The sequence below is a fragment of the Macaca thibetana genome, chromosome 7 (genome assembly GCF_024542745.1).
Source record: "Macaca thibetana thibetana isolate TM-01 chromosome 7, ASM2454274v1, whole genome shotgun sequence".
Classification (NCBI taxonomy): domain Eukaryota; kingdom Metazoa; phylum Chordata; class Mammalia; order Primates; family Cercopithecidae; genus Macaca; species Macaca thibetana.
This window is the reverse complement of record NC_065584.1, coordinates 26,515,331-26,543,208: the sequence shown is the minus strand read 5'-3', so window position 1 is coordinate 26,543,208 and position 27,878 is coordinate 26,515,331. Positions and strand designations below refer to the sequence as shown.

The 27,878-nt window shown below is 40.6% G+C and overlaps 1 protein-coding gene across 3 annotated transcripts in view; it reads left to right on the top strand.

Moving 5' to 3' along the window:
• Positions 1 to 26,310, top strand: part of TSHR (thyroid stimulating hormone receptor) — a 181,562-nt gene extending 155,252 nt beyond the window's left edge. For all 3 annotated transcript variants that reach the window (XM_050796237.1, XM_050796236.1, XM_050796238.1), the window contains 2 exons: positions 19,580 to 19,768; positions 22,933 to 26,310. In XM_050796237.1, coding sequence (XP_050652194.1) covers positions 19,580 to 19,768; positions 22,933 to 24,346 — 1,603 coding nt within the window. In that variant the 3' untranslated portion in view covers positions 24,347 to 26,310. The remainder of the gene's footprint in view (positions 1 to 19,579; positions 19,769 to 22,932) is intronic.
• Positions 26,311 to 27,878: the final 1,568 nt, after the last annotated feature.

Below are 27,878 nucleotides of genomic sequence, written 5' to 3'. Positions count from 1 at the left end.
TACTCATCCCAGAAAAAGACTAGAATTTTCTTTTTGTTAAAATGTCATCACCAAGACTCAAGGAGAAAAAGCACAGTTGGGGTTAGAAGGCAGGTACTGTTCTGAAAACAGGATTATATGAAAATTTACATTCCAAAATGTAAGAACAACAAACCTCTTATCCACTCAATTCATAGAATATGGGCATCAGAATGTATACCCTCCAAGTAAGAGATGAGAGTACTGAGGAAGCTGACAGGCCCAAGGAAAAGAAAAAAAAAAAAAAACCTAAAAAAAGAATCACTGATAGTCTCCTAAACTCACCATAGTAATGCCCACCAGCCAATAAGCTTCCACACATAGAGCTTCCCATAGGCCTCTCTTACAAACAAGAACAGACATCCAAGAACCAGCAGACCTTTGAGGAAATCCATTGACATGAAAAATGTCAATGTCTTATAGTTTTCAGTGTACAGATATTTCACCCCCTTGGTTTAAATTTATTCCATTTTTTGTTTTGTTTTGATGCCATTATAAATGGGATTGTTTTCTTTATTTCTTTTTCTCATAGCTTATTATTTGTTTATATATAGAAACACAACTGATTTTTGTAGGTTGACTTTGTATCCTGTAACTTTACTGAATTCATTTCTTAGTTCTAACAGTTTTTTGGTGGAGGCTTTAGGGTTTTCTGTATAAGATAATGTCATCTGCACTCAGAGACAGTTTTCCCTCTTTCTTTAGGATTTGGATGCCTTTTATTTGTATTGCCTAATTGTTCTAACTAGGACTTCCAGTACTATGTTGAATAGAAGTGGTGACATGAAAAACAAGGACTAGAATAAACAGAAAAAGGAACTTGGAAGGAACAGAGACGATGCAAGAACCAGAAGAAACTTTCATAAAAGTTATGACAAATATCCTCAGAGAGACAATGTTCTACATGCACAAAATAATTCCTTATACAGGAATATTCGGAAAATAATAAAAGAGCTTTTGAAAATTAAAAACATGAAAGCCAAAACCAAAAAAGTAAGCAGAAGTTGTTAAAGATAAAGGGAAAAACAGCACTCAGTAGAGATGGCAAAAAAAAAAATATGAAATAGAGGAAAGAAAAAATACGAAAATTAGAAATTCAAGCCAGGAGGTCCACAACCCAGCTAACAAAAGTTTTAGGAAGAAAATACAAAAACTAAAAAAGAAAATAGTGTAGCAGATTTCCCATTAATAAAGAAAATGAATTTTCAGAATAAAAAGACCCACAGAGAACCCATATGGCAGAAAAAAAAAGTGGGAAGGCATGAAGGTACATCATAACACATGAAATCAATGGGATAAAAATAATAAATTAAAGGCATCTAGACAGAGAAATCATGTGACCTGTGCAGGCTGGAGAATCGGAATGCCATCAACTTTCTCAATGGTGACATTGAAGAAGACCATAGATAGAATACACCTTTTGAATTCTGAAGGGAAAGTCATTTCCAAACTACCAATCAAGTATGATTGATAAAATAAAGACATTTTCTCACATGCAAAGTCTCAAAGCCTTGATTTCCTATTCGTCTTTTCTTGGAGCATAAACCAGGAAAGAGAAAAATGAGGACTTTGTTAAAACAGTGATCAACACAGGAAAGAAGCAAATAGAAATCCCAGATGACCACAAAGGGAGGTCCTAGGAGTCTTGAGAACATGACATCTACATCAGAGCTGAAGAATGAAAACTCCTCCAAGAGGAAGGTCTTCTAGAAATAAAAGAGGGTTGGCTGGGCACAGTGGCTCATGCCTGTAATCGCAACACTTTGGAAGACGGAGACAGGCGGATTACTTGAGGTTGGGAGTTTGAGACCAGCCTGGCCAACATGGTGAAACTCCGTCTCTACTAAAAATACAAAAATTAGCCAGGCATGTTGGCACATGACTGTAGTCCCAGGTACTCGGGAGGCTGAGATAGGAGAATTGCTTGAACCCAGGAGGCAGAGGCTGCAAGTGAGCTGAGATTGCACCACTGCACTCCAACCTGGGCGACAGAGCAAAACTCCGTCCCAAAAAAAAAAAAAAAAAATGGGTTGATAGATTATTTGATGGAATTCATTGTGTGAAAAACTGATTTGAAACAGATTTTCTTTTCTTTTCTTTTCTTTTTTTTTTTTTTTTTTGAGATGAAGTCTCACTTTGTCACCCAGGCTGGAGTGCAATGCTGTGATATCCACTCACTGCAACCTCCACCTCCCAGGTTCAAGCAATTCTCCTGCCTCAGCCTCCCAAGTAGCTGGGATTACAGGTGCCCACCACCACGCTTGGCTAATTTTTATATTTTTAGTAGAGACGGGGTTTCACTATGTTGGCCAGGCTGGTCTCAAACTCCTGACCTCAGGCGATCTGCCTGCCTAGGCCTCCCAAAGTGCTGGGTTTACAGGCGTGAGCCACCGCCCCCAGCCTTGAGAGGTGTTTTAAAGAACACTGGAGCATGCAGAAAACTTAGCAAGAGGTTTGTTCAAACCAAGACACCCAAATAAAAAGAGAGAGACAGATGGACATCTTATGAAAAAATAAAAAATAAAAATAAAACAGTTACATGACAAAGGAAATGAAAGCACAATATGCAAAGTTGCAATAACCAAAGTACTGACTATGGGTTTAACCAACTATGTCACAAAACTATTTCAGGAGAGTAGAGGAGTGTGTCAGGAGAGGAAATGTGTGGGGGTGAGGGATGATAAAAGAAAGCCAAATCCTCATCTTCTATAGTAGAGTAAAATCTAAATCTATAGTAGATAAAATCTAAAACCAATAAATCAAGAAATAATTACACTTATGGAAGGAAATAGCAGAAGTTAAAAGGGGTTACTTCTGGGACATCAGACACCAGACTGCAGGGAAGGGCTGCCTCTTGTATTATCAAGATTCCAGTATAATTTGCTTTTTAAAAATAGGTCCATGCATTATTTTAATAAAAATTCGGCCGGGCATGGTGGCTCATGCCTGTAATCCCAACACTTTGGGAGGCTGAGGCGGGTGGATCACCTGTGGTCAGGAGCTCAAGACCAGCCTGGCCAACATGGTGAAACCCTGTCTCTAATGAAAAATACAAAAATTAGCTGGGAGCGGTGGCAGGCACCTGTAATCCCAGCTGCTCAGGAGACTGAGGCACAAGAATCGCTTGAACCCAGGAGGAGGAGGGTGCAGTGAGCCGAGATTGCACCATTGCACTGTAGCCTGGGAGACAGAGCAAGACTCCGTCTGAGGGAAAAAAAAAAAAAAAAAATTAACACTTAATTTAATAACAAAGCCACAAAGCATAGGAAGAGAAGACAATGGAGATGTCAGCATGTGAGAGGCCAATAGGAGAAAAGTAAGAAATGAACAAAGAAGAGTCCAGTCTCATTCCTGAACTTCCAAGCATAACTGTTGTCTGAAAATGAATTTGTTAACTAATCATGCAAGGACGTGTGACATCTCTTTAATTCTTGTCTTCATCTTTTGTCAAAATCTCCATTATTTTTTCCCACATATCTTCTTTCCATAATTAGACTTTAAGATTCTAGAGGAAATAAGCAGTGTCTTATACTTTTTATAACCTTCCTGCCTCAAAACAGAAGACAGAAAGTGGTCAATAAATATTGGATGAATTGTAGCTAAATATCAAATAGCCATGATTTCATTGTCATTTGTTGTAAAAGCCAAACTTGGAAAATCTTAAACTCCATCTAAAGAAAAGAGAATCAGATGCCATATATATTTCTGCCTCATAAAAGTTTTTATATACAAGGTTTATATAAAGGTTTTTTTTTTTTTTTTTTTTTTTTTTTTTTTTTTTTTTTTTTTTTTTTAAAGTCTCGCTCTGCCTACTGGCTGGAGTCATGTCTAATGGTCAACAAAAATAAAACCAAACTTATCCACTCAATCAGCGTTTTTCAAGGTCACTTCTCAAACGATAATCTAATTTAAAACAGGTGCAATATCTAGAGTCAGAAGATCTATTATCCAATACTTGTTGTTTTTCAAAAAGACTTTTAAATTTAGTTTGGAAGTATAATGTTTTTTGATTGATTTTTAATCAAGATATGCAATCTCATTTTCCATTTTTATACTTTCCATTTTTGATTACCTTGTTTTCTTTTTATCTTATTTTGAAAGAGAATCTCTTGGTGTTTTTAATCTCAAAGAAAAGAACACACTGAAATGCAATGCCTTTCATAATAATCAGAGTTCTCTAAATTCTAAATTATGTAACCCACTTTAATACAGCATTTAGCATATTGTTGAGTAAGTACCTCCTAAGAAGAGGAAATCTCTGTAATAATATCCTTGAGTTTGCATTACAGGTATCAACATAAATAAACTTCAAAAATAAACTTTTCTTGGTTTTAGCTGATCAAATTAATTCAAGGGTCATGGCACACTCATATTTCTTGTTTTTTTTTTTCTTTCTTTTTTTTAAAACTCTTCATGATCTTCACAAGATAATACTAATAGGTGGCTGAAAATTTGTGGCAGAGTCCTTTCCTGCATGCCTGAAGAACACAGGTGAATACATGATTTTCTAGGATGATCCTGAGCAAACACGTTTTAAATACAATATGTGTTTGCATACAATAACATATACAGTTTTTTAAGTGTGCAGATTGATGCGTTTTGACAAAGCTATATTACTCTAGCCTGGTTAAGACTTGGAACATTTTCATCATCCAGAAAGTTCCCTCATGCCTCACCCTACCTCCCATAGACATGCTATGTTTCTAATATAAAAATTTAGTAGTAATTGACAGGTAATAGGATAGATGTATATCTCTCTATATATATATGTCTTTACGTATACTTTACAGGAAACACTGCTACGCTGCTTTCTAAAAGGGTTGTCTCATTTTCTTTTCTCACCAGCAAGGTATGAGCATTTTATACTGGCCAGTGCTTTTAATTGTCATTTTTTTAAATTCTAGCCATTCTAGTGGGTCTCTCATTGTGGTTTTAATTCATGTTTCCCTTACTATTAATGATGTTGAGCATCTTTTCAGGCACTTGTCAGCTATTTGTATATTTTCTTTCACCCAGTTTCTGTTCAAATTTTTCGCCCATTTTTATTGGATTTTTGTCTTTATATTGTTCAATTGTGTTCCAGAATAAAATTTTTGACCTAAATAAAATCAGTTTTGGTCCTGACCACCAGCTCTCTGCCAACCCTAGTAGAAATGGTCCATTTACTCACTTATTCCACAGGCATTTCACTAAGCACCTATTGAGGTCCAGTAGTTAGAAGGATAAGACACAGCCTCTGCTTTGAAAAGGTTACAGTCAAATTTAGGAGAAATGTGAATAAGTAACTGTAACATAAGTTTAATGTAAAAAGAGCCATAGGAGATATTTAGAGACTGAACACGCCATTTCTAGTTAGGGTGATCAGCGAAAGCTTTATTGAAGGAGATAGTATTTGAGATGAGCTTCAGGTGAGGGGCAGAATTGCAACAGTGATAGAGTTATGAGAGAAAACAAAGCCACGTCTATAGGAAAATATGGGATGTGTTCAGAGGGAAAAAAATAACATAATTCAGGCGAAAGGATAGGGTTGGAATGGTGTTTTGAAATCGTATTATGGACAACCTAATCTGCCTCAGCAGGTAAGGATGGCCCCTGTGGAAGTAGTAGTAACAGTTGTATAACAGATTAAAGTTTGTGGCCCTCAATTCACCTCAGCCCTGACTGTATTATTCCTGGATACCTCTGTCACAGCCATTGAGCTGGGACTGCTAATCTGTACTTCCTGGCAATTTGACAGGGACTGGATCTCCCTCTGATGGGAGGGAAATTGAGCTCCAAATACCTCATCAGCCTGGAGCTCCTTGACTTTCTTTCTGTGCTTACCAAGTGAAGCTCTTGGTGCAGCTCCCTTGGAGAAGGGAACCTCTTGCAGACGCAAACCCAGGGGAGGCTTGCACGCTAGGCTGCCCTGCTCACTGACTGTGAAATGAGTTGCAAACACAAGACAAACTGACATCTTGCACTGCCTAGCTTGGGCACCAAGCCAGACCCATGTCAAAGGACCTGAGTTGTTAGGGAAGCAACTGAAGTAGGTCATCCCTCCTAAGTCACACGCCCACATCCCCAGAGGCACAGCAAAGGGGCTGTGAGGAAAATCATGAAAGAATTTGAAGAGAGAGAGTAGGCAATGATCTTTCCAGAATGGTGTGCATGCTGACTTCTTGACAAGAACAGGGAATGGTCTACTTCAGCCCTAGGAATTTTCACATTGACAACTCAGGATGCTTGGTTTCCCCAAAATCCTAATTTATTGATCGGTAGCATCTCCTACTACCATAGCCACTATTATGAGAAAAAAGAATTAATATATTAAATCACAGCAATCTATATTGGCAATGTGACTTTCATAACTATTGGAGAAATTATTTGTAGAGCTGTCCCCAACTAGTGGGCTGCCTGCTGGTGGGAGAGGGATAAAGCAGTTAGTGCAAAAATCCTCAAAATCATACAAACCTTTGTACTTCTTCAACTGACTAACAGTGCAACTACTATCATCCCCGAAAGATTTTTACTTTAAGTAAAAGTTCTCCAAAACACCGGCAGCCACTGTCTAGAGCAATGGCCTCAAATGGTCATGCATTTTATATCAGGGGATTCAGTCTGAGTAAATGTTTCCTATCTATGCCAGGCCAAAAAGTAAACTAGAGTAGCTTTTCTTCTCTAAAAATAATTCATAAATTCATAAAATATTTCTTTAGCATGGTTTTGCTAAAGTTACTTATTTAAGTAATGGCTTTTTACCTTGATAAAAACTGGTAGAGCATAAAAGAATTTTTGCTGAGAATGAATCCTAGGAAAACAACACTGCCAAAATGTTCTAAACCTTGTAAATTCTGAACCATTTTATTAACTAATTATCCCTCCTTAACCAGGAGCTCTTAACAGTAAAGAATCTGAAGTTTGTTCTTTGTTGAGCAAGTAGGACAATAATTACTTCTTCACTGTTCCTTCTTTGCAATTTTATGTATAAATAACTCTACCTGTTAGTGAGTACCTGCTAGGCTCTGTGCTATTTTTACATAAATTTGATTTCAGCCTTCCAACCCCAAAAGATTCTGACTTCTCCACACCACTCTTCTCAATTTTGGGTGATTTTGCCCATTTCAAGTCTCAATTATCTGTATAACGAAGGAAGTGAAACAAGATTGCATAGGACCAAATAGTAAAGCAAAAGCCATACGTACTATGTTCTGTAGCAGGTTTTACTTGTGATTTTACAATTAATTAGAGGATGCTGGCAACAGGCTAAATAATGAGAGGTATAAATCAACCTTGGATTAAATTTTTGAATAAATAACCTACAAACAGAAACACAAAAAGCAGTTTTTAGCATGTAGAATTAGGCACACAGTTCTTCCCAAGTAAATGTGGATGGGTAATAAATGTTTTCACTCTTCTGGGAGTTCACTCCTGGAACAGGTGGGAGGAAATAATGAAGCATTGTCATATGACACACTATCTCTGCCAGGACATGGAAATCCATCTTGTTAATTACATTCTGCCTCTGAGTCTAAAAGAAATAAACACTTAAAAAAAAGTGGACCTTTTATCTCACACAAGTAGCATTGAGCCTGACCCTTTTGCCTCTATGATGATGATCATTTTGGGTGTGGTTAGGGGTTGTGAGGTTGAGAAGGGAGGGGATTCGACATTGAGGAGGAGGCTATGCTTGTGTTTCAGCATCTGACTATTGGCTGTGTCCCCAACCAAATATCATCTTGAATGGTTGCTCCCACAATTCCCACATGTTGTGGAAGGGACCCAGTGGGAGATAATTGAATCATGGAGGCGGTTCCCCTACACTGTTCTCGTGGTAGTGAATAAGTCTCACAGAATCTGATAGTTGTATAAGGGGTTCCCCCTTTCACTTGGCTCTCATTTCCTCTCTTGCATGCCGCCAGGTAAGACGTGCCTTGTGCCTTTTGCCTTTTGCTTTGTGCCTTCCGCCATGACTGTGAGGCAGGAGGCAATGTGGAACCGTGAGTCCATTAAACCTCTTTTTCTTTATAAATTACCCAGTCTCTGGTATGTCTTTATCAGCAGTGTGAAAATGGACTAAAAATTGCCCTGGTTTCCGTTTGTCACCGTGTGGTAGAATGCTGACTCACCAACTTACAGTATATGCCAGTTTTCCGTTGCAGAATCCATTATGTTGCAATAGTAAATGCTGAAAGAGTTCATAGATCATGGAAAGTAGAGGCTTATAAGAAATGATCATAGTAATATCTGAGTTACAAAGCAATTTTATTTGTACACATAGACTTTGAGAAATGATTCATAATTTCTGATCAATTTTCTGAATAGTCAGACAGGAATTTTCTTATTAATAATAAGTCATTTTTGAGCATTAGCATTGTGCTTGGTTCTTTACAGTCTATCATTTTGGGCCTAAGTATTCAATAGAAAGTATTCTTATTCCTATTTAACGCATAAGGAAACTGGTGCAGAGATATCAGGTAAGTCCCGCGAGGTCACCTGGCCGTAAGGGAAATACTAGGATAGATATTCAGTATTAACTAACTCTAAAACACAATCTCTTCCTGGTACATCACGTCAACCCCTTTTATGTAAGATTATTCTTGTACCTGTTGTAATTCTGCAACTTTACTTAATCATTTTCTTAAGTTTCTGCTTAAAAGCCTCCAGTGGTGGTTTATCATCTTCATTTTTAAAGAGACGAAGTCCTCACAAACAGCCTTCAAAGACCTATGCTGTTTGTCGCGCACCCACGCCACGTAGTCTCTCATCCTACCTCCTATTTCTTTCCTCTTCCTGGTTCTACCCCAGCCACACTGAATAGGATACATGGCATGTTCCCACCTTAGGGGTTGGGCACTAGTTGTTTTGTCTCCCAGAGAACCCTCTCCCCAGATATCCATAGCTGGCTCCTTTGCCTGATACATGTCTTTGCTTAAGGGTAAGTTTCTCATTGAGGTCTTCCCTGAATGCGCTATTTAAATTCGAAAGCTGCCCACCACTCTTCATCCCACTCCCCCGTTTTATTTTTGCCCATGATGCTTATTACCATCTGACGTTCTAGACATTTGCCTACAGTGGTACCCCCTTTAACCATGGAGGATATGCTCCAAGACCCACAGGGATGACTGAAACAGAGGATAGTCCCTAACCCTATATACACCATTTTTTTCCCTCCAACACTGCTCCTGTCCTAACTTTATTTATTTCAATATCCACATGGATTATCTTTCCTATACCTTGACTTCTGAGCTCCACTCCCACAACAAGCCTGCCCTCCACTGTACTTCCAGGCTTCACTAGACCTGTCATGACCAATGACTACAGAGCCTCCATAACCTTAATCTTAAACATCCTGCTCTCTTTCTATCTCTTTCCTTAGAATACATTAATCCTTCAATTTTTTGGTTCTGCCAGGATCTACAGTCTGTTACTAACATTTCACTGTCTCTCACCTCCCTCATATCCTCACTCTTTCCTTAGGCAGCTTAAATGCCATGTTCCATCATTAAAAACACTGACTTGTATACACAGCCAACTAACAACCTTGCCTCTCTGTCTCATCAGCCTCTTCTGGCCAAGTCCAACCCTGATTAGGTCTAACCACCCACCTGCTGCAGGCCTGGGCTTTTGCAGCTGAACATGGCAAGTGGTTTCACCTTAAATCACTCACCCAAAGCAGGCTCTACCTGCTGCACAGCGATTACATCCCACTTCCCCATTCCCTCTCCCACTCTATTGGATGACCGTGTCCTATGGCCTCCCCTCTCTTCAGTTCTCTAGTCCTCTTCCTCATTCTCATGTCCACTTGATCACCTTGATTTCCATTTCACTGAGCATAAAATCAATCCAAAGAGAACTCCTCATGTCCCACTACCACATCTACCCATCTTCCTGCATCTACACCCACATCCTTTCTCCTCTTTTCTGTATTTTAAGTCACTTTTTAAGGCTGGCCCCTTCACTGGGGCCCTAGATCCCATCCCCTCTCAAAAACTCAAGGGCATCGCTTCAGCAATCCTCTCCCTTCTTTCCTAATCATCTGTATTTCCCTCCCTACTAAATTATCTCCCATCAGTGTGTAAACATGCTGTAGTTTCTTCCATCTTAAAACAATATTTTGTGAATATGGATTAAAAGACACCTAAGAGGCATCAATTGGATACCTTTTCTATATCTATTTGGATCTGACTTAAACAAGGTAAGAACTACCTTGCCTTTCTTGGAAAACTGATTGACTATTACATGGCCTTAAAGAGTTATTGTTTTAGATTTTATTTCTTTTAAAAAGATTACTTAATTTTTAGGAAAATACTGAAATATTTATAATTTTAAAAACCCCTTCCTTTATATCTGCTTCCACCTACTGCCCTATTTATCTGTGCCTTTTTGCAGCAACTATCCCAATTTCTGTTATGCTTACTCCAATCAGGTTTTCACTTCCCACCATGCCACTAAAACTCTCTTTACAATGTCAACAGTGACTTCCACGGTTGCTAAATCAAATGGCCAATTAGTACTTATTTCAGAAGCATTTGACTCAGTTGCTGACTCCATCCTCCTTGGAATGTATTCTTCTTTTGGCTTCCAAGGCACTACTCTCTCTTGGTTTTTATCCATACCTCTGATTGTTCCTTCCTACTCTGTTTTTCTAGCTCTTCCTCTTCTTCCTGATCTCTTAAAGACGGAGTGCCCCAGGGCTCCATCTTTGATATTCTTTTTATCTATATCTTTATTCACTTCCTTGGTGATCTTATCCACTTGTATGGCTTTACCTAAAGCCTATGATACCCAAATAGAAATCTCCAGTCCAGACAATTCTCCCAAATTCTATGCTCATCAAACACCACTTGCCTGCCGTCACCATCTGGATGTCCAATAGGCATCTCAAACTTGACATGCCCAAAAGTGAACTTCTGATCATTCTCTCCAAACCTACCTCACCTGCAGCCTTCCCCATCACAGGAAATGGTAACTTCATTCTCCCAGCTGCAGACTAGAAATCTTGGAGTCATTCTCAACTCTTCTGTTTCTCACATACCCCATATCCAATCCATCAGAAAGTCCCAATGGCTCTACTTTTCAAATACCTACAAACTCCAACCATTTTCAGTGTCTCCACTGCTACCACCCTGGTCCAAAGCACCATCCTCTCTATTTTTGGTCTCCCTGTTTCTACCCCTTGCTCACTCTGGTTATTTTCAAAGCAGCAGCATGATCCTTTTTAAATAAGTCAGATTATACCATTCCTCTGCAGCCTTTTGATCTCACTTCCAGGAAAATGCAATGTTCTTTTGACAGCCTACAAGGCCACTGGCCTCCTTGCTTCCTCAAACATACCAGGTGCACTCCTCACAGTCTTTACACTGCTGGTCCCTTGGCCTGCAATGCTTTTGCCCCAGGTATCAGCTTGGCTGTCTCCCTCACCTCCTTCAGACATTTCCTCAACTATCTCCTCAATGAGGCCTTCCCTGACACTGTCCCCTCATCTCTCATTGTGACCCACTCCTGGTCTCTGCCTTTTCTCTTCCCTGTTTTCCTTTTCCCCATAGTGCTTATCATTGTCATCTAACATACTATGTATCTTCACTTTTTAAGAAAAAGTTACCTTTCTCTCCACTAGAATGTAAGCATGAGGACAGCAGGAATTTCTGCCTGTTTAGTTTACTGCTATAGCCCTAGCTTCTAGAACTATACTTGAGACCTAGACAGCAATCAATACATTCTGTACTTGCTAAATAAATGCATATTGCATTTCTAAATTATTTAAACATATTAATAGATAAGCTCACTGTCTTCAGTGTATACCTTTTAAACTTCTTTAACTTATTTTTCAATTCAGTATTCATAAATTAATTACATTGCATTTTAAACAGTAAATTAATCTTTCTGCTCTTAGATGCATTTCATCTACCAATTTACAGATGTAACTGCACATTTATAATGGAGCAGCTTCTACATATTGACCTTTGGGAAAACTTACTTTCATGACAAGCAAACAGAAAAGCCACTTGCAATTGCTGTTGGAACACTGGCAAGCCAATTAGCGCTTCTTTAATTTGCAATTGAGTTCATCATAAGTTAATCTTAAATAATAATCAATGACCAAATATCTCTCAAAAAATAAAAATAGTTCCAATGTTTGGGGATACTAGAGTACATAATTGCTTTTGAGGTGCAATTTGCTCTTCCTATGACATTAAACATAGTTAGCTCTTTTTTTTCCCTGGCATCATTAAAATCTCATGATATTCTTCTCTGTATATAACACTGCAGGACTCACTCTCTCCAAATTCAGGTCTTGTTACTTTCATTAGACACTTAACTCGAGATTATTCCCACGACCTAGGCAATTAGACTTCAAACCATCTGCCAGACTCAGCTCAGCTGCATTCTGATTTACAAGTAAATACTTGCTAGAGACAAATTCTCATGGAGTTCAATGCCCATTGCTTGATGAGCTCTTTGAAGAGAGTGCCAGAGTCAACAAAACAGAGGGAAGCCCTCCAGCTTGTAGGTTTCTATCGATATGGCTACATCCATAAGTGATTTCAGACCCCTTCATCACCCATAACAACTCTTTATATTCTTCTTACTCAGAAAAAAAAATACTACGTTGACAGGTTTATTTTAGGAAAGAAGGTACATTATTTAAAAATCCTAGGCGGGGCACGGTGGCTCACGCCTGTAATCCCAGCACTTTGGGAGGCCGAGGTGGGCGGATCACGAGGTCAGGAGATCGAGACCATCCTGGCTAACACGGTGAAACCCCGTCTCTATTAAAAATACAAACAAATTAGCCAGGCGTGGTGGCGGGTGCCTGTAGTCCCAGCTACTCAGGAGGCTGAGGCAGGAGATAGGCATGAACCCGGGAGGGGAGCTTGCAGTGAGCCGAGATCACACCACTGCACTCCAGCCTGGGCGACAGAGTGAGACTCCATCTCAAATAAATAAATAAGTAAATAAATAAATAATAATAAAAATCCTGGATTTGAAGTAATCAAACAAAACTTTGGGTGAGTAGGAAAAAATACAGCCTCAAATAACTTAAAATGATTCCTGACTTGTTGAGTTTGAGGATCTCTTCAGACTGAGATTTATTCTCCAACAACTCCAGAATTGGGAGACTATCAAATGTGGCTCAGTACTCAACAAGTATTTGTTCCAAGCTCTTGCACAGTTCTGTGTGCTAAATACAGTGGTGATTAAAAGTTACAATGAAGCATTAAACCTAAGATTTTATTTTCTCTCCCTCCTGAGATCCCCTTAAAAAGATGAGAAAGGAATTTTTCCTATTTATACAACCACAAGAATTTTTACTATACATACATTCACAGAAGACAGGTGAGAGCCCATCCATGGCCTGAAGAGCTACAGAATTCAGAATGAAGAAAAACAGAAGAGAAGGAAGGCAAAACTCACAGTACTCAGAGGGAGCATAGTCAGAGACTGCTGTCTTGCCCTGTAAAATCTCTGGGAGGAATGGGACTTAGAGGTGATGGGTACGGCATGTGGTAAGAGTAAGACATGGGACTGAAAACAGAAGGGTTAACTGAAAGTTTATATCTGGAAACATTAATCCTCCACTCTATTTATGCAGAATTCTAACAGCTAAGTACCTCCTCAATAAGCTGAAGAAGTTGAGAAATCCTAAAACAAAAAAGACATTCACATTCTGGCACTTTAGGGTCTACCAGCATAATGGCCAGCTCCCTACACAATTACCCTAAAGCAAAGTCTGCCAACAGAAAAGCATCCTCTTAAATATGAAGTGTGCAACCAGAGATCACCAGTCAATGAATGCTCCTAACACGGAAGATCAAAACCAAGATACACAAAGCGGGGGAAATAAGCCTGGAGAAATCAAAGACACCACAGAAATGAGAAAGAACCAATAATTAAGGACCCGAGATAAATCTGAGAACACATTTCATCCCTATTACTATAATAATCATGATAATAATAATAAATATATAATAATAATAACAGCTAATATTTATTGAGAAGACACTAAGAGCTACTGTTCAACAAACTCAAGGAAACTGCAGCACGCAAAGTTTAAGTGACTAAAAGTAAGTGCAGAAGCCAGGATTTAAGTCCAGATGGTGTGAATTTAAAACCCATGATCCTAAACAAAGGGGTATGCTTCCTCAAATATGCTGTTTTTATTTTATTTAATTTTTTATTCTTTTATTTTTATTTTTATTTTTAGGAGTTTCACTCTTGTTGCCCAGGCTGGAGTGCAATGGTGCGATCTCAGCTCACCGCGACCTCCACCTCCTGGGTTCAAGCGATTTTCTCCTGCCTCAGCCTCCCAAGTAGCTGGGATTACAGGCATGTGCCACCATGCCTGGCTAATTTTGAATTTTTAGTAGATACCGGGTTTCTCCATGTTGGTCAGGCTGATCTCAAACTCCCGACCTCAGGTGATCTGCCCACCTCGGCCTCCCAAAGTGCTGGGATTACAGACGTGAGCCACCACGCCCGACCAAATACGCTGTTTTTAAAAGGAACAGAACACAAGAAAGTTCTCTTAAAAATCTATTCAAGTATTTGACAAGTACATATTGAGAGTCTTCTGTTGGCTAAACACCAGTCTAGGTACCAAAAATATGGCAATAAACAGAGCAGGCAGTATTCCAGCTCTCATGAAGCTAAAATTAAAAATTTAATAGAAGAGATGGAAGATGCACTCAAGGAATTTTACCAGGCAATATAATAAAAGTAATAGGAGAAAATTCCAACAAAAGATGGAGATATGTCTGAGGGACCAGGAGGTGACTTTTCCTCTTATTAAGAATTCCAGAGACAAAACAGATAAAATGAGAATAAGTTATCCCAGAAACAATACAAGAAAATTTCCCAGAGGTGAAGAACAAAGGTCTTCAGATTGAAGGGGCCTCTCTTCCCCCAGTGCCCATTATAATAAATGGAAAAAGATTCCTATCAAGGTACACTTTCATGAAATGTCACATCAGGGATAAAGAGAAGGTCTGAGAAGCTTCCAGAAGTAATAACAAGTCAAAAGACTCAGAAAATATCTCCCTCACACGGCCTAAGAAATTACTTGAAAACGTGCTCTAGAAGAGAAAATCAAGAAAAAAGATGACACAAGATTCAGAAAGAGACTCCCATTGGGGAGGGGGGGAAATAGTCTCCTAGGAAACTTGAACTTCAATCTGTAGATATTATAGGAGGCATGGATTTCAAGCTGGAAAGCAATATGATAAGATCTGTGTTTTAGAAAGGACATTCTTTCCTAAGTCTTTCCTAATGTCCTTTAGAAAAAACATTCTTTCCTGAGTTCCTAAGATCGGAATAGTGGAAGATTTCTGAGACCAGTCACGAAGTTTTGGCAAAACTCAGGTGAAATATAGTTCAGACCTAAACTAAGGTGGTAGCAATGAAACTGTAGATGTGCAAACAGCTGGGCTGACATCTGATCACGGGGTGGGGGAGTTCCAGCACAATTTCATGTTGTTGTAAATATTCACAGCATGAATGTAAGGCAAGGGCAAGAGAGACTCCACAAGGACATAGAAGCTTTAAGCCCTGGAAAATGATAGATGGAAGACAAGAAATAAAGAAATTCCAGTAGGCTTCGAGGCAAGAATCATTATATTTGAGATATTTTGGGTGGACAGGCAGTGCTAGATCCATAGGAAAGTATAGAGGATCTCCTACCTTTCTGTCTGATAGCAACCAGACTGTCTGATTAAAACTGCAGATCACTGCAAGGGTGGTTAAATCAAAAAAGAAAAAAGGCGGTTGTTCCCCCGGCTTGACCCTGTAAATGCAGAGATAGTGTGGGTGGAGTGCACAGGAGCACTTAAGGTGCAGCATGCCTAATGGATACTTAGAACTATGACAAGTGAGGATTAAGATGTCTTCAAGTATAATAGATTCTAATTTTGCCTGTAAGTGGCCTTAGAGCTCTGAGATGAGGTTACAGAGGTAGTCCAGTGCTAGATCTGCAAGAGCTTAAAGGGCGTGGCAGGAAGCACGGATGTTATTCATGGTACATTGAGAAGTCACTGTAGGCCTTTAAGCAGGAAAGTGACATTACTCACTTCACATTTTATGATTATTCTGGCTACTATGTGAGGAATGGATTGAAAAAGAATAAAACTGGACAGGAAAGATATTGCAGTAAGACATAATGTTAGCTTGGACTAGAAAGCTTACACTGGAGATGCAAATACATGGATTTGAGATTCCTTTGGAGTGTTCAGAATCATAGGTGTTTTGCAAGATTAAAGGTGGATGGGACAATGGTCTTGAGGAAATCCAACATGTTGTAGTGATTCCAAGGTTACTAATTTGAGCAGTCAAGTGGATGAGAGTGTCAATTACCATGTTGGGGGGAAATAGAGGAGGAGCAGGTTGATCTGAGGGCAAGGGATGAAAAGTTAAGTTTTGAAAGGACCTATTAAGTTGGAGATGCCTGTGAGGCACCCAGGTGGAGATATCAAATAAGCAATTGGATCTACAAGTTGAGGTCTGGACTGGAGCTGTATTTGCCAACTTCATTGCTTTTGGCTTGAGCTCAGATAAACTTCAAATTGGGACAAGGCGGAAATTAACAATTACTGAGGACCTACCATATGCCAAGCACCCACTGTGTGATAAATGTTTTTGTCATAAGTTTTATCCACATTTCCCCACACGTACTTTCTCCTTGCCTGAACAAGCACCCTCCTAGTTCAGCCCGAGTGGGACCTAACTTAGAGGCCACCTGGGATACATCATTACACATACTCAGACAAACTTTGGAATCAAATCTTCCCTCCCATTTTCCTAATGAGTCCATAGAGAGTTACTGCACCTGGATCTGTGTTCAAAGACTCCAAAGACCTGAAAGTGAAGTCTAGTTCCTGGGACACTGAAGCTGAGTTCTCTAGACCCAAATGATAATTATGACGCCACCCTTGGCTCACTGTATCTCTTTGGACACAAAGAGATATTTCTTTGTCTGAATTTTAGTATCTGCCTGCTTCATAAAAATGCTTTGAGAATTGAAACCAGCTTCTGAATCACCTGGAGAGCATCTTAAGTAATACAGATTCCCAGGCTCCACAAACAGAGATTATAATTCATTCGGTCTGGGACATGTCTCAATCTGTATTACAAATGATTCTGATGCTGGTCCAGAGTGATCCCTGGACTAGAAATGCTGATTTGCAGAGTGATAAACTGCCAGTTTTTCCCCAAATTATCTGCCTCAATGCTGTCTCCATCACTTAGATCATTAGGGCAGTTTTACAAGAAGGCACCGAATTCTCTGACACTCTTCCCATTAAGAGGTGGACTGTATGTCCTCTGCCCTTGAATTTGATAGTTCTCTTAGAATCTGGCTGATGTAATGTGGGAAGATCAAGCCACCTGGAGTAGCCACAGCAACAGTCTCAGCTGATCTCAGTCTTTGAGTCACCTCAGCCCTGTCACCAGACATGCCAGTGAAGGAAATTGCGGATAATCCCAACCCCCAGGCATTGAGTCATCCCAGACTCCAGATCTTCCCAGCTGATGCCCCAGACATCACAGAACAGGGACAACCTATCCCCACCATTCCCTGTTCAAATTCATGATCCATAAAACTTATGCTCATAATAAAAAGATTGTTGATTTATGCCGCTTAGTTTTGGGGTGTTTTGTCATGCAGTAACTGAAATAATTACTAACATGTTTTCTCAAGAAATAATGTGTTAAAATGCAAGCACATTACTTGGATCAACTCTTTCAGATGAACACACACAATCAGTGTATCTAGCAGACAACAAAGCAAGGAAATGAGCCACGAGATGCTCTGACATGAAAGCATCACTGGGAAGAGCAACCTAAGATGCTTCCAGAAAGCTGGAATTGAAAGATGGCCACACCTTGAAGACAGCATGGCTAAAAGAGAAAGACATGCCTCAAAAAGGACAGATGAGGCAGGAGAGCAAACCCAGCTTCATTTGCTTCACAACTGTGCTTAACTCTGGCTCAAAAGTCCCTCCACTCTCTCACTAACTGCAAAGGTGTTTATTTATGCCAGTTTATAAATGTCTAATGTTAAAAATCACCTGGGGATAATACAGAAACAAGAGCCAAGGGTATTTTTTGTTATTGTTGTTTTTGAGACAGAGTCTCACTTTGTCACCCAGGCTGGAGTACAATGGCGTGGTCTCAGCTCACTGCAACTTCCGCCTTCCGGGTTGAAGCGATTCTCCTGCCTAAGCTTCCTGAGTAGCTGGGACTACAGGCACATGCCACCATACCTGGCTAACTTTTGTATTTTTAGTAGAGATGGGGTTTCACTATGTTGGCCATGCTAGTCTCGAACTCCTGACCTCGTGATTCACCCGCCTTGGCCTCCTAAAGTGCTGGGATTACAGGCATGAGCTACCGCGCCCGGCCGCACCAAGGGTAATTCTTACCACCAGTCAAATTTGGGAAATGCTAGATTATATATACTTTTTAATTAAATACAAAACAAAATAGCAACCGCACCAACACTTTCCTCACAAGAGTGACAGCCCTGTGATGAGAATGGGGTTAATACATGAGCTTCATGTTCTGAAGGCCTTGAACCTTGAGAATGTAAATCCCAGCTAAGTCCAATGACAGTGATGTGGGGGAGAAATTGAAAATAATGGAATTCACTCGCTAATCGGATACTATTAATTATATTAAATATTTTAAATGGAATTATCTTCTATGAGGAATATTTTAATTGACAAAATATAAAATAGGAGGGATATTAGGTTAAATATTCATGGATTTATTCAAGCTATTAATGGTGCCAATAAAAATGATGGAGCAAGACATGGAACCTGGACTCTTTGGGATTCAGAAAAGAGCAGAGAATGCCACACTAATGCCATGAATTCATTCTACTTTAGTAACTAACACTGATGTCTACACTGTTCCCAGCCTGACCGCCACCCCCTACCCCATTGTTCTCGGAACTGATTTGAATCTGATTTCACATTGTTAATATCAACATTTGAGTTTTCTTTCCAAGAATTGATTTATAGTCTTCTAAAGACACTGGAGGGGTGGGGGCAGGGGAATTGTTTTCAGTCATGAATTCCCAGTGTAACTGGTTATGACTCCGAGGTCTGCATCATTATCAGATTTTCATGGTACTGATGTTGATTCATATCAGTGATCAGTTTATCAGTCCCCAAACTCTAGTCCCCACAGCGGCTGATAGCAAGGTAGGCCCCTTTGTCTTTGTTCTACTTTATTTCTCTCGCCTCTTGAGACCCTTTCATAATCACATGGTGGCATGTTGCAGAGTAAAATTGACATCTCTCTCTGATTCCAAGGGTTTGTGTGTATTGTGATGGATAGAATAAAATGACCGTAGAAATAGCATTTGTACTGATGGATACTGGAATTCCAAGGAGTTCCTGTAACACAGACTTAGGAGCCTAATATCCATCCCTCCTTAGACCAGGAGCTCAGCTTCTGTACTCAGTATAAGAAAGGAGCATGTCATCTCCCCATTTACCTCAGGCCTGTTTGACTTTCTGGCCAAGGCTGAGAAGGCCCTGGCTGCTCACTACCTCTCTGCATTTTTCTGTTCTCTACCTCCCAGGGACGTGTCTCATACCAGTGTTACTGCCCTTCCATCCAAAGGCCTGGAGCACCTGAAGGAACTGATAGCAAGAAACACCTGGACTCTTAAGAAACTTCCACTTTCCTTGAGTTTCCTTCACCTCACACGGGCTGACCTTTCTTACCCAAGCCACTGCTGTGCTTTTAAGAATCAGAAGAAAATCAGAGGGTAAGTGGCAGGGACCCGGCATAAGTGACAAAAGACCTTGGTGGAAGTGGAATTCATTTCTTGGTTTTGGGGAAGACGCTTCCTGGTTTGAAAACCAGGTGGAGATGATATTGGAAGCATCCACATAAAACAGGAGATCCATGGGACACAGGGACCCTGAGGACCAAAAGTGGGTACAGCTGAGAAATAAGGCAAATGTTGCTGGATAGCTGTAGAGCAGAAGAGGTGACGGATAGCACAGGAGAGAGAAACACAACCAGATCTCACAGAATCTTGTAGAGGTTATGCAGACATGATTTCCGGTTTCCAGGTACAATTCATAATTAGATACTGCAATACATATTAGACTCCAGACACCGCAACCATGAGAACAGACTTATAAATAACACAAACAGTTGGGTTACCTGATCGGTTTGGGCCTCGCAAATGTCATAGCTCACTGGTTACATGCCTGCAGGCTTTGGAGTCAGCTGGGTTTATACCGCAGCTCTTCCATTTTCCAAGTTGTGTTATCCCAGCCTCGTTACTTAACCACTCTGAATCTTTGGGAATGGAGATCGTAATGCTATCATTCATAGGAGTTTTGAGAAGATTAAATGGGAAACTGAATGGAAAACACTGGAATGGAATGGCCTGGAATATTATAAGATCTTCATTAATATTAACTATGATATATAGTATGTGCACATCAGGCTGCTTATGAGCCTGTGAAGGAGGGATGGCCTTTATTTTCTCTGCAGGCTTTCTCTGATTCTTTTACTTTTTCACTTTTACTCTGCATTATTTTCCCTGTTGTGTCTTCTACGATCTGTCCTCCTAATCCACCTTGATTATCTCTATTCAGTCCTCCTCAGCTTCTATGTATTTACTGATTGACTTACTACACACATAATTGCAGTCAGGAAAATATCAGATCAGGTGTGAGGGCAGAAGCTAAAACAGCCATACAAAGAAGGCCAATCTGGCAGCCGGGCACAATGTCTCACGCCTGAAATCCCAGCACTTTGGGAGGCTGAAGCGGCCAGATCACCTGAAGTCAGGAGTTCGAGACCAGCCTGGCCAACATGGTGAAACCCCTGTGTCTACTAAAAATACAAAAAACAAAATTAGCCGGATGTGGTGGCAGGTGCCTGTAATCCCAGTTACTGGGGAGGCTAAGGCAGAAGAATCGCTTGAATCCAGTAGGTGGAGGTTGCAGTGATCCGAGATCATGCCAGTACACTCCAGCCTGGGCGACAAAGCAAGATTCCGAGACTCCATCACACACACACACACACACACACACACACACACGCACACACACACACAAAGAAGGCCAACATGGGCATCATAACTGCAAAAAGCCAGGAGTGGGGTAGAGGATGGTGATAGTGTGATAGTGGACTCTACACTGATGCCATGCGACACTGAGAAGGACTGGACAAGGGCTGGGTGGGAGGCTTAAGTGGACCTCAGGGACAGGGTCTAGCTTTCTCCTTAGCCTCCAAACAGTTGAGAAGATCAAGTCCATTGGACATTTTAACCAGAACCCAAGAGATCAATCAAAATCTGCTCAACAGCTGAGGCAAGTTAAAGAATCCCTTTTGCTGTAAGTCTGGTGAGCAAGGAAAAAACTAAATCTTATTTCCACAAGCATGCCTGTATGGTAGTGTCCATTCGTTCATTTGTTAAACACATATTTACTGAGCACCTTCTATGTGCCTGGCTGTTGTGAATAGAACAGACAAGAATTCCCTCTCATATTTTACTTACTGTCTAGTGGAGGAAGTCAGAAAATAAGCAGGCTGGCCAGGGGCAGTGGCTCACTTCTGTATTCCCAGTACTTTGGGAGGCTGAGGTGGGTGGATCACTTGAGGTCAGGAGTTCCAGCTCAGCCTGGCCAACATGGTGAAACCCTGTATCTACTAAAAATACATAAATGTTTTATTTTTAAAATATTCAGTTTGAAACTAAATAATGATGAGTAGAGGGAGCCATGTGTTTTTCAGGCAATGGGAACATAGGATTTTGGAGCTTTGAATAGGAATAATAATAATAATAATAACAATAACCACCATATGGCACTTACAAAGCTATAGGTGCTATTGTAAGAGCCTTAAAAAGATAAATTCATTGAATCCTTTAATAACCCTATATGAAATAGTCACTCCCATTGTCCCATGTTACAAATGAGTTAACCAAACTTCATGGGCCTACCCAAGCTAGTCAATAATAAAGCCAGGTTCCCACCACGGCGACTGGCTTCAGCATCCACATCTTTTTTTTTTCTTTAGACAGAGTCTTGCTTGCCCTGTTGCTACTCAGGCTGGAATGCAGTGGTGCAATCTTGACTCACTGCAACCTTCACCTCCCAGGTTTAAGCGATTCTCCTGCCTCAGCCTCCCAAGTAGCTGGGATTACAGGCATGTGCCACCACGCCCAGCTAATTTTTGTATTTTCAGTAGAGACAGGGTTTCACCATGTTGGCCAGGCTGGTTTCGAGTCCCTGACCTCAAGTGATCCGCCTGCCTCAGCCTCCCAAAGTGCTGGGATTGAGTCACCGTGCCTGGCTAAGTACAGGCGTGAGCCAGCACACCTGGCCACTTTGTTGGGTTTTTTTGTTTGTTTTTGTTTTTCAATCACTGTTCTTGAAGTGGTTGCAGAAGATAAATAAGACCAATGCCACTGGATCACAGTAGGGGAGGGGAGGTCATAGAAATGATGTCACAGAAACAGGCCTGCCCAGATCCTGTAGAACCTTACAGAATTATGTACATCATAGTAAGTAGTTTGCATATTTTTGTAAATGTGGGAACCATTCATGGGTTTTAAGCAAGCACTCTTTTTTTTTTTTTTTTTTTTTTTTTTTTTTTTGAGACAGGGTCTCACTCTGTCACCCAGGCTAGAGTATAGTGGCCTGATCTCGCCTCACTGCAGCTTTGACCTCCCCAGGCTCCAGTGATTTTCCCACCACAGCCTCCCAAGTAGCTGGGACCACAGGCGTATACCACCGTGCCCGGCTAATGTTTGCATTTTTTATGGAGATGGGGTTTCGCCATGTTGCCCAGGCTGGTCTCAAACTCCTAGGCTCAAGCAATCCTCCTGCCTTGGCCTCCCAAAGTGCTGGGATTACAGTCATGAGCCACCGCGCCCAGCCTAGCACTGACTTTTTTGTTGCCTTGCAGAATCCTTGAGTCCTTGATGTGTAATGAGAGCAGTATGCAGAGCTTGCGCCAGAGAAAATCTGTGAATGCCTTGAATAGCCCCCTCCACCAGGAATATGAAGAGAATCTGGATGACAGCATTGTTGGGTACAAGGAAAAGTCCAAGTTCCAGGATGCTCATAACAATGCTCATTATTACGTCTTCTTTGAAGAACAAGAGGATGAGATCATTGGTTTTGGCCAGGAGCTCAAAAACCCCCAGGAAGAGACTCTACAAGCTTTTGACAGCCATTATGACTACACCGTGTGTGGGGACAATGAAGACATGGTGTGTACCCCCAAGTCCGATGAGTTCAACCCGTGTGAAGACATAATGGGCTACAAGTTCCTGAGAATTGTGGTGTGGTTCGTTAGTCTGCTGGCTCTCCTGGGCAACGTCTTTGTCCTGCTTATTCTTCTCACCAGCCACTACAAACTGAACGTCCCCCGCTTTCTCATGTGCAACCTGGCCTTTGCAGATTTCTGCATGGGGATGTACCTGCTCCTCATTGCCTCTGTAGACCTCTACACTCACTCTGAGTACTACAACCATGCCATCGACTGGCAGACAGGCCCTGGGTGCAACACGGCTGGTTTCTTCACTGTCTTTGCAAGCGAGTTGTCGGTGTATACACTGACGGTCATCACCCTGGAGCGCTGGTATGCCATCACCTTCGCCATGCGCCTGGACCGGAAGATCCGCCTCAGGCACGCATGTGCCATCATGGTTGGGGGCTGGGTTTGCTGCTTCCTTCTCGCCCTGCTCCCTTTGGTGGGAATAAGTAGCTATGCCAAAGTCAGCATCTGCCTGCCCATGGACACCGAGACCCCTCTTGCTCTGGCATATATTGTTTTTGTTCTGACGCTCAACATAGTTGCCTTCGTCATCGTCTGCTGCTGTTATGTGAAGATCTACATCACAGTCCGGAATCCGCAGTACAACCCAGGGGACAAAGATACCAAAATCGCCAAGAGGATGGCTGTGTTGATCTTCACCGACTTCATGTGCATGGCCCCAATCTCGTTCTATGCTCTGTCAGCAATTCTGAACAAGCCTCTCATCACTGTTAGCAATTCCAAAATCTTGCTGGTCCTCTTCTATCCACTTAACTCCTGTGCCAATCCATTCCTCTATGCTATTTTCACCAAGGCCTTCCAGAGGGATGTGTTCATCCTACTCAGCAAGTTTGGCATCTGTAAACGCCAGGCTCAGGCATACCGGGGGCAGAGGGTTCCTCCAAAGAACAGCACTGATATTCAGGTTGAAAAGGTTACCCACAACATGAGGAAGAATCTCCACAACATGCAAGATGTCTATGAACTACTTGAAAACTCCCATCTAACCCCAAAGAAGCAGGGCCAAATCTCAGAAGAGTATATGCAAACGGTTTTGTAAGTTAACACTACACTACTCACAATGGTAGGGGAGCTTACACAATAACAGTTTCTTGAATATGCATTCCAATCTCATGACACCCCCAACACATAGCTGCCCTCACTCTTGTGCAGGCGATGTTTCAATATTTCATGGGGCAAGAGTTTATCTCTGGAGAGTGATTAGTATTAACCTAATCATTGCCTCCAAGAAGGAAGTTAGGCTACCAGCATATTTGAATCCCAGGTGAAATCAAAATAATCCATACTATCTAGAAGACTTTACTGATACCAAGTCCAGCGATGACATCGTGTAGGATGTTCAGTAAATATTAACTGAGCCATGTCAATATAGAGCTTCTCAGTTTCGTATAGCGTTTCATACTAAAGATTCAGCAGATGGAAAACGCTATTAATTTGGTTGGTGACCACAAGATAAAATCAGTCCCACGTTGGCTCAGTTCAACTAGATGTTCCCTGATACAAAGAGAACTTGATCACCTTAAAACTGAAAAGCCAAACACAGCTAGCTGTCATACAAGAAACAGCTATTATGAGACATGAAGGAGGGAAAGAATTTGCTTTAAGTTTTGTTTTGCTTTGTTTTGTTTTTTTAACTCAACCTATTAATCATCTCTTGACAAGAATCCACCTGATGTGAGCAAGCTATGATGTGTTGCCTGGAAAAACTGGCAAGATTTCAGCTTATGTGGCCTAGCAAACTAAGAATTGCTCTTCTTGGCCAGCCTCACAGCATAAAAGATGTGAACCCTAGAAAGTCTTTCTAAGTGGCAATAAGTGGGAATTATGGGCAGAGCACACTCAATCCCCTGTTGATTAATAAAACAGGCTGGACACTATGGGACTTTGGGCAAATCACTGGACCTCAGAAATCTGTAGAAATGAAGGAGTCCAATAGTCTCTTCCAATTTTAAAACTCTAGTACAACCCTTTCCCTCAAAAACGTATTTCTAAGATAAAGAGAAAGAACAGCACTAAGTAAGTAGAATCTGTTTTTCCTATTTTGTAGGGCTGCTGTCTCCTAGTCCTTGAAGCCTTGACATATGACCCAGGAAATTTTTCCTTTGTTTCACTTTTGATTACGATGTCTGAACCAAAAATTCAATTGAGTAACCATATTCGCCTGGATCTGAATCATTCATTTAATTACTAGATCTACCCAGCTATAATTATCAGGCCAAAAACAGATTCGTGTTTATATAGAAGAATAAACTATGGTTGCAAATTTTGGTTATTTAGAGTTGCCACTTCACCATGAAGAGTCACTTCAAAACACTTCGCTTGTCTTTAGGGATGGGTTTTGCCATTTCCAGCCCACAGTATGATACTAAAGCTGTCAAGAGAGGTTTCTTCTTTTCTGAAACTGCCAGCTCTTTCCAGCCCTATTTATCACTGGACATAAAACCTCTTTTCCCCAGTAATTCTTCTTTACTTAAAATAGTCAGGATCTTTATCTACAGATGTACTCTCCAGGTTACCTGTGATGATAGCCCTCTAACGTCCTGTTAGAAAAGTCTCCAAGCAGAGATGGCATTACTTCTGAATGCTCATAAACCACACCATGAAATAAAAGCTCTTTGTTGTTTTCAGATTGTGGAGTGTGGTTAATGGGGCCCCACAGATGGTCCCTGCTGGACTCACCTGGAATCTCTCCACAGCCATACCCATTCATCACTATCATTGAGACTTGCACTTCTTAATAAAACTATTATAAACATCTAAAATCATGACTTACCTAGAAGTTCACTTGTAACTAATGAAATTAAACAAATGTGTTGCCTTTTGTCATATGTTTCTCTCCTGTGACATTTCAAAATATCACATCTTGATAGATAGTGTGTTGCATCTTGAACAGCTGAACTAATGCTTTGGAAACAGAGTCCCAGAAAAGTGACTTCAACAGAATTGTTACTAAAATTTGCACTCACAACATGAAATAAATTTTCTTCCTATGGAACAACAGTGCCAAGTCCTAGAGTGTTGTTCTTTTTTTGTTAACCTGTGAGTTTCTTTGGGGGTTACTATTGTATGTGTTAAAACTGAAGACAAGGAAAATAATTGGCACATTTGCTAATGAATCCATATTAATAAATAAAGTGTTGACAGCCAATTAATAACTTAAGTATAACATTCTGTCTTGATCATAAGTGGTTTTTATGTGAAAAACTTACTCCTGGTGAATTGAATTATGATTAATTGACAGGGATCACTAAGAGAAAAAACAATAAAACCAAATATATCAAGTAAATGATTGGTATTGACACTAGCAATTTAAATAGTGTGCTAATGAAGACAATAAACCTCTAAGTCCTGTTCAGAGTTCATGTTATCTAGCACCTTTCAATTATCTGAAGATAAACCCAAATCATTGAGGATAAATGGCCACAGACTAGTCACAGTGGAGGTCACACAATTCATTCTCTAAAGCTCATGCATGTTTCTCAAGAGAGTGTCTCTTAAAACACCCCCAAAATTTATTGACTCCTGCTTTAAAGATAATCTACTGCATCAAAGAAGCAGCCAGTGAGGAGAGGGTATTACAAGGCAGCACCATGAGAGTGGCAATAAAGAAAAAGGGCAAAAAGAAGAAAACTGTAACCACAATACTTTTTTAAAAAACAATAAAAGTTTGAGAACAGATGCTCTTACTTTGGGAGAAAACTGTTTCATAACATAATTGAGTGATTCTCATTCATTCCGAGTACCTAAGGGGCGCCATAGAAACTTGTTGGCATCAATGCATTCTGTTTTAAAAGCTATAAAAGTTCCAGTTCCTAGTGGTAGACTGACTTTCTTTCAATTCCCACTGACATGACAGGGAAGAAATTTAAAATGAGACCAAGCCAAAACTGCATGGTGAACGTGAGAAATAGAACCACCAGCAAAGCAAACATGTTGATAGCTTTCTGAAAGATGAAAGGTCTATGGCCTTGAGTTGAAGGTAACTCACTGTAGAGGAGGTTACAGCCCAGAACATACTGACAGGGTAAGGCTGCAGCTGCAGAAGGATGTACTTCCCTGCAGAGTCCCAGTGAGCTTTCCAAGCCTGAAGGTTACAGGATTGAGGGTTAATTAGGGCAATTAATTGAAAGTCTGTGTCACTTGGACCCTCCCATCTACCATCACTTCATTCAGTTTGAATAACTGACATATGCAGGGTTTGCTGCAATTAATATCTCCCAAAGAAAGTGAATGATTCCTGTAAACAGGGAACTCCTCCCACTGGCCCACTTCCTGCCCTCACATATAAGTGAAGCCTGATCATTGAGGCGTTATCATCAGCAACCCCCGCCACCCCCACATGAAGTCAGGGAGAAACATCATGGGGGAAATGATCTACACAATCTGCTGATGTTAGCCATTCTCATTCTTCACTCAAAAATGTAAACAAGACACAAGAATTGCCAGATATTTGAGAGAAATAAACTGCACATCAATAGCACACAGACACACACAGACACACACACACACACACACACACACACACAAACACACACGGCCAGAATGAACAAAAGAATATTTCTCCAGAGAAA